This window comes from Octopus bimaculoides, chromosome 3 (assembly GCF_001194135.2).
Source record: "Octopus bimaculoides isolate UCB-OBI-ISO-001 chromosome 3, ASM119413v2, whole genome shotgun sequence".
Classification (NCBI taxonomy): Eukaryota; Metazoa; Mollusca; class Cephalopoda; order Octopoda; family Octopodidae; genus Octopus; species Octopus bimaculoides.
The window spans coordinates 143,697,184-143,704,123 of NC_068983.1; the positions used below are offsets into that span (position 1 = coordinate 143,697,184).

The 6,940-nt window shown below is 35.4% G+C and overlaps 1 protein-coding gene across 2 annotated transcripts in view; it reads right to left on the reverse strand.

The window, feature by feature from the left end:
• The window catches only part of LOC106878293 (replication factor C subunit 1), a 49,147-nt gene extending 44,084 nt beyond the window's left edge, over nt 1-5,063 (reverse strand). Inside the window, exons 1-2 of one of the 2 annotated variants that reach the window (XM_052966605.1) lie at nt 4,983-5,063; nt 2,612-2,713 (exon numbers count right to left, since the gene is read on the reverse strand). In XM_052966605.1, the coding sequence (XP_052822565.1) occupies nt 2,612-2,614 (3 nt within the window). In that variant the 5' untranslated portion in view covers nt 2,615-2,713; nt 4,983-5,063. Of the gene's footprint in view, nt 1-2,611; nt 2,714-3,134; nt 3,289-4,982 lie in introns of those variants that run through there. The other variant, XM_014927477.2, reaches the window with a different exon arrangement.
• Between the last annotated feature and the right edge of the window lie 1,877 nt (nt 5,064-6,940).

A 6,940-nucleotide genomic window follows, 5' to 3' on the forward strand; every position in this document is an offset into this window, starting at 1 on the left:
ATATTTTTTATAATGAAGTTCTCTACAAGGAACTTTTCCCTTTGAACGGCACATTGAGAAATTAATTTTTTGTAACTAAACAATTTCAAACTTCGGACACTGGTAGATTGTGTCATATAAAACATCTTTTACTCTTAGTGTTGTTGAGAAAAGTTGATATTTTAAAAGTTATTTCATGTTAAAGTTGTCGTATTTCGGTAATTTCAACCAATCAATGACCTGTATTCAGCTGAATAAAATTACTGCTGTTGTTTGTCAACAACAACTATCAGCAGTGTCACTGCTATTTATTTCGTTTGTCACTGTTATGACATCATTTGTGCGTTTGTACTGGTTTTAGCTTTAGGGTTAAGGTTTTCGGGTTAGGGTCTTAGAGTTAGGGTTTGGGTCTTAGAGTTAGGGTTTGGGTTTTAGAGTTAGGGTTTGGGTTTTAGGATTAGGCTCAGGGTTGGGGTGTTAGGGTTAGAGTTACGGAAAAATGTGAAAAATGAAGAAATTGAAGGGGGAGGGGAGCAAAAATGTCTTTCCGAAAATAGTAGCTGAAAAACAGGAAAAAAAAACTAAAAGCAGTAGAAATGCACGAATGATTGTGGTTGTGCCATGAAGTAAACATGCTTCAGATACACTCGTTTATTCATACAAACGTAACTGAGATGAAATATGTCATAAATAACAGTGACAAACGAAATATACACCGCCGGAAGTTGTTGTTGACAAACAACAGCAGTAATTTTATTCAGCTGAATACACGTCATTAATTGGTTGAAATTACTTTCTATCTCGCACCCCACCATCAACATATACACATGTCCCTTTCATTTTCTTTCTCTTTCACTTCATGCTGACATCAAACAAAATGTACATTTCCAGTTCAAAAAACATTAATTTTTTTTAAGGAATTTACATAACGTTGTACCTTAACAGCTGATAGATCATTGACAACTCTGACTCAAAACGAAGGATAGCCGAAAAGATCCCTCTACAAATATACCTCGGACTATGTAGATTCTGAGGACATAGGAATTTTGGAGAAAAACAATTGGGAGTTATTTTGGGAGACTGTTCCCCACTCGGGGGTGTTTCGAAACAAGTCGTCCATATTTGTTTCATTTTGTGCGTTTGTGCTTCCGTAGATTTCTGCTGAAGCAACAAACAGGCAATGAAGCCCACACCAGAAAACTCGTTATGCTAAAAATAACAGCTAAAGGTCTTGTATACAGAAATATAGGAGACTTGTTCAGAAACACCCGCGAGTGGGGAACAGTTCTCAAAATTAACCCCCAAAATTCCTGTCCTTGGTATATTTGTAAAGAATTTCATTAAAAAATATTCATTTTCTTGAAAGTTAAAACGAATTTAAGTGGACTCCGGTGAATTTTTCGAAATTCCCCCACCAACCCCCTCCTAAAACACTTTCCCCAAAAAGTTTTGTATATTCGGAATCTACATGATATAACACATATTCGTAGAAAATTTAATTAAAAAATATTCATTTTTTTTGGAAGTTATCATCCAAAGTCGGTGAGAGGATCCGGAACACTACCGATGTGAATTTTTCGAGACGTCTACCCACTCCCGTTTGCCAGCGCGCATTGTTTTTCATATTTGTTTACTACATGTTGTTTTATACCTATTACACTTCTTTTCTATTTTCACTTTTTTGCTCGGGTCAAATACTAGAAGTTAATCGAAATCTAGTTATGCCAACAGAAGTAAGCTATTTATGCTAACATAAGGCAAACTAAAACCATATTCTACATCGCAGTAGCTTTACTGTAATGTTCTATAACCTTCCTGCAATAATTTTTCTCAGCATCTAACTTGAAATGTACATAATAATCATTTTTGACAGCCGGTTCCCATGAGGAATATGCTTCTTGTTACAATGAAATGGCGAAGCGTCAACATCGGAGCTCGTAATAAACACAATACGATAATAGACATAAGCTCCCAATTCGTAGCTAATTAGTCAAACAAATGAACTTAGAATTTCTGAATTTGCTAATGAGAAAATGTATGAAATGTGATAAGTTTGTCAGCAGACAAAAATGTAAGTTAGATGTTGTTTAAATTAGTCTGTCCAACGAACCGATCGCCTCGTCCGAAACTACGCCACTTCTTTTTTTTTTTTTTTTTTTTTTTTTTTTTCATGAAGAGTGTATTCTTTTGATTAAAGAATCAAATTAAGAATCCAATTTAAAACATTTAATGAGCACGATATCAAAACTAATGTTTGTAAAGTGACTAATAACTTCAATAACAGTACATGATATATTTATTTATATTCTGGGACACCTTGTTGAACGAGTGTTTGATCATAGATAAAAAAAAGATATTCTGTATATATCTGCATAAAAACACCAAACAAGTAGTTCATAGATTAAATTTCAGCTTGAAATATTGTTAACAAAGTCCTGGTTTACGATATTCCACTGTATTTTTCGATAACGATATTGGTGGTGCGAGCCTGGAACTACATAATTTCAATTACATTTCAGTTATGCACGAATTAATATTCAAAAGTAAATTCTTATCTATCGTAAATTTCAACTGTAATGCATAAAAAGTATCATTAGAAAGATATAAAAAAAAAAAAAAGCAATATACGCACCATTGTAATTTCTAATAAATTTTGTTACACTACCAACATTTTGTTATTGATAATCACGTTGTCGAGGGAAATACGATTTCGCGCCAAATATGCTCTGTTGATCTAAAAGGATAAAATTATTTAATTCTTAAATATGAGATTTATTTTGTTATTGACTCGGCATTTAAACAAAATATAAAATATCAATATAATTTTTAAAAGTGAATATTAAATTATCCAATTAAAAATTTTTCGATCGGTTTGTAAAATAAAGGGAGATGAATGAAATCGAAAGTTATCTCGTTACTTCCCTTACACCATCGTATGGCTTCCTTGGTTACATCCAAGTCTTTAAACATTAATTTCGTCTATCCGCCCCGTTTTTAAGCATATTTTAATGGAATTATTAACTTCATTATATCGCCCTTTATGTTATATAATATCATTTAAATCTGTTTTCTTTAACAAGACACTTCTTGTTTCATACCAATTCCTCTATATAACTACATTTTTTTTTAATAATAATTTCTAAGTAACCGCTCACCAATTAAATCATGTTTCATTCATATGACGAGTCTTAAATTTTGTATATCATATCCTTTCGATATAGTGACCGACAAATTACATTTTACTCATCTTGCTACAGTTCAAACTTTTGGAGAAGCTGAGCTGCTTGTCGCTAATCCCGAAGTTCATGACTTCTTTGGCTCGTTTGACAAATGTGGCAGCTCGTGAATGGTTCATGGCTGTTCCAGCGTCTCAGCCTTGCACTCGTTTGTGTTAATGTTTTGTTAATATTATAGATTGATTCTTTTGATAAAGTGATTAACAGGATTACTATTAAAAGGCCCAATTAAACAACATTAATTATTACGGGAGATTGTGTTCCAGCGTCACTTAATAAGCAAAATTCTGAGAACTGTTCATAGTATAATGTCCAGTTATCATCATTTCTTTATTAGGCATAAAGCCCTAAACACAGGCAGAGACTTCACAAGGACAGACTAGACCACAGTAGGGACAAAAAACATAAAACGAATGTTGTTGTTGGCACTCCGTCGAGGGTTCAGTTGATCCGATCAACGGAACAGCCTGCTCGTGAAATTAACGTGCAAGTGGCTGAGCACTCCACAGACACGTGTACGCTTAACGTAATTCTCGAGGATATTCAGCGTGACAAGGCTGACCCTTTGAATTACAGGCACAACAGAAACAGGAAGTAAGAGTGATAGAAAGTTGTGGTGAAAGAGTACAGCAGGGTTCGCCACCATCCCCTGCCGGAGCCTCGTGGAACTTTAGGTGTTTTCGCTCAAGAAACACTCACAACGCCCGGTCTGGGAATCGAAACCGCGAGTCTGCTGTCCTAACCACTGGGCCATTGCGTCTCAAAAAAAAAACGTATGTAAATGAGATGAAATTATATAAATATGAAGATGGGCCCCACTTCTGTGCAGTACCATTTGAACCGTTATATACCCCATTATCTACAATTGTTCTTTGTTTTTTTCCTTTTTCACCATTATTTTTCCTAAAGATAACAAAACATTTTACTCTTCTTTTCTTTTTTACTACAATTTAACATACTTATTTTTCTTTTCAATAATACTTCATTAGTAGTTCAATGTCTCTTAGTTCCACTACTGGTAGCAACTCTTTCAATTCCACCCTCACTCCTGGTGGGTAAACTTTATCTCCACACATCTTCAACTTCTTGTAGTTATCCTTTTCAATCACTATTGCTTTCATATCCTCTGCATATATGTATGATGGCACCTTTACTCTTACTATTGATTGAAACTTAATTATCTTCTTTTCTGTTTCTAAATTTTTTGGGTACGTCACATAATACCATACTCCATTTCCTCCACGTATTTTCTTTCCTTTATCTTGGACTCTTTGTTCTCTCTTTTCTTCCTCCATTCTAGATAGTCTCTCCATCTCACCCTCGTACAGTTGGATTTCCAAATCTTTCTCCACTGGAACAACCGGTATCTTTACTGGTAACTCCACTTTCTTTTTACTTTCTTTTTCTGTCACCCTTTTATCTTCCTTCCTACTGACCTCCTTCACAGTTTCATAAGGTCATGAGTTCAATTCCCAGTGATGCATTGTGTCCTTGAGCAAGACACTTTATTTCACGTTACTTCAGTCCACTCAGCTGGCAAAAATGAGTAGTACCTGTATTTCAAAGGGCCAGCCTTGTCACACTATGTGTCACAGTGAATCTCCCTGAGAACTACATTAAGGGTATACATGTCTGTGGAGTGCTCAGCCACTTGCACGTTAATTTCACAAGCAAGCTGTTCCATTGATCGTATCAGCTGGGATCCTCACCGTCACAACCAATGGAGTACTCCTAGAAAAAGCCTTAAAAACAAAATATTTAGCTCACCTGTAATTTATTAGTAGAACTAGTTGCCATAAATATGTTCCAACATGGATATTAGTTTATCTGATTTAATCAAGCCTTTAATAACATCACAACCAATGATTCTGTGGACAATTAAAAAGGATGTTGAAGAATTTGTAAACAAGATATACATATATACAGTTGTATAAAATATATTTATTACTGAACATTTACCAAAGCTAATATTTTGAATCACTATCAATTCAAATGTTCATATATGTAAGATAATAAGGATGGCTGTCAAAATGTTAGTTTACCTCTGTATGTTGTGAACAGATACATTAACTGGACAGATAGTAGATCTCACTGAAATTACTGCTGGCATATATAACAAATATGGTAATGGGAAAGAACTTATCTCTTCATGCTAAAGTGGCAGTGGTAGTTGAAAGGAAGGTCTTCTCTGCTGTGTTGTCATTGCTGGAATGAACTTTTTGTCTCTCCTTATATTAAGAAGTTAAAATGATTTAATGAGAAACAAGTCTGAAAGGGCAAACTGAATTTTCTAAAGCAGGTTTTCTGTCTTCAACACAAATGACTTGATGACAAGGTTGATAGGAAAAACGGTGGGAAAATGAGCTAAGATCCATTGTAAGCAAATCAAATCTTGTCAAAATTTCTTGTTACAAGAGTATTTGGTTACAGATGGAATCTCAATACAGGATTAAATCTGCTGCAACTGATCCCTTTTTTCTGTCCATGGAAGTATTGTATATGAAGACAAGGTGTTTACATATTTTTATGGTATACTATATACTGTGCAATAACATTGAAACAAAGTACTGTTCATACTAGTAATTTATTCAAATAGATTCCATCCAGTAGACTTCCTCTCAGTTCCTACCAACCCAAAATTATGGTAAAAGTCTTTTGCCCAGATTGCTGTACAGTGGAATCAAACCCACTATGTCAGCAACAATGCTCATGCTCATTGTTGGACAAAAAAAAATGGATGTGTAACAAGAGGATGTAATTAATGAATTAATGCAACAAGAGAAAAATCAAGTATAGGAAGGATATTTGGATGTGTGCATGTAAGAAAATTTGAAATATAAAAATGTATGTTTTACATGAAGGTAACGATGAATATCAGAAGGCAATGTTTTTGGTTAACAAACATAACAATTTATTTCTGGATCACACATGAAGTAGCAGGCACATCAGAGATAAGCATTCAAGACAATAAGGTGTAGTGAGACAAAAGTTAATTCTTTCACCCACATCAAGGTAATTAGCTAGCACCACATAAAAAGCATCCATGCTGGCCCCACAAAAAAAGCTCCCATTCTGGCATCACATAAAAAGCACCCAGTACACTCTGTAAAGTGGTAAGCATGCCCTCTGTAAAGGGCATCCAGCTAGAGAAATGCTAAAAAAGACAATTGGATCCTTGTGCAGCTCTCCAGCTTGCCAGGTCCTGTCAAACTATCCAACCCAGACCAATATGGAAAATGGATGTTAAATGGTAATTACGATGATGATATGTGTGTGCATATGTGTATCATCATCATCGTCATTTCATGTCATAACAAAAAGAATGCGACAACTGGTTAGTGCAGTCCTAACACCTTTATGCCAAGAAAAATAAAACAAAAAGGAAATAGGGTGAGAACACTTTCCTTCATAGGTCTTTTCAATCAGAGGTTGTTTGTTTTTGTTGGCACTCCGTCGCTTACGACGTCGAGGGTTCCAGTTGATCCGATCGACAGAACAGCCTGCTTGTGAAATTAACGTGCAAGTGGCTGAGCACTCGACAGACACGTGTACCCTTAACATAGTTCTCGGGGATATTCAGCGTGACAGTGTGACAAGGCTGACCCTTTGAATTACAGGCACAACAGAAACAGGAAGTAAGAGTGAGAAAAAGTTGTGGTGAAAGAGTACAGTAGGGTTCGCCACCATCTCCTGCCGGAGCCTCGTGGAGCTTTAGGTGTTTTCGC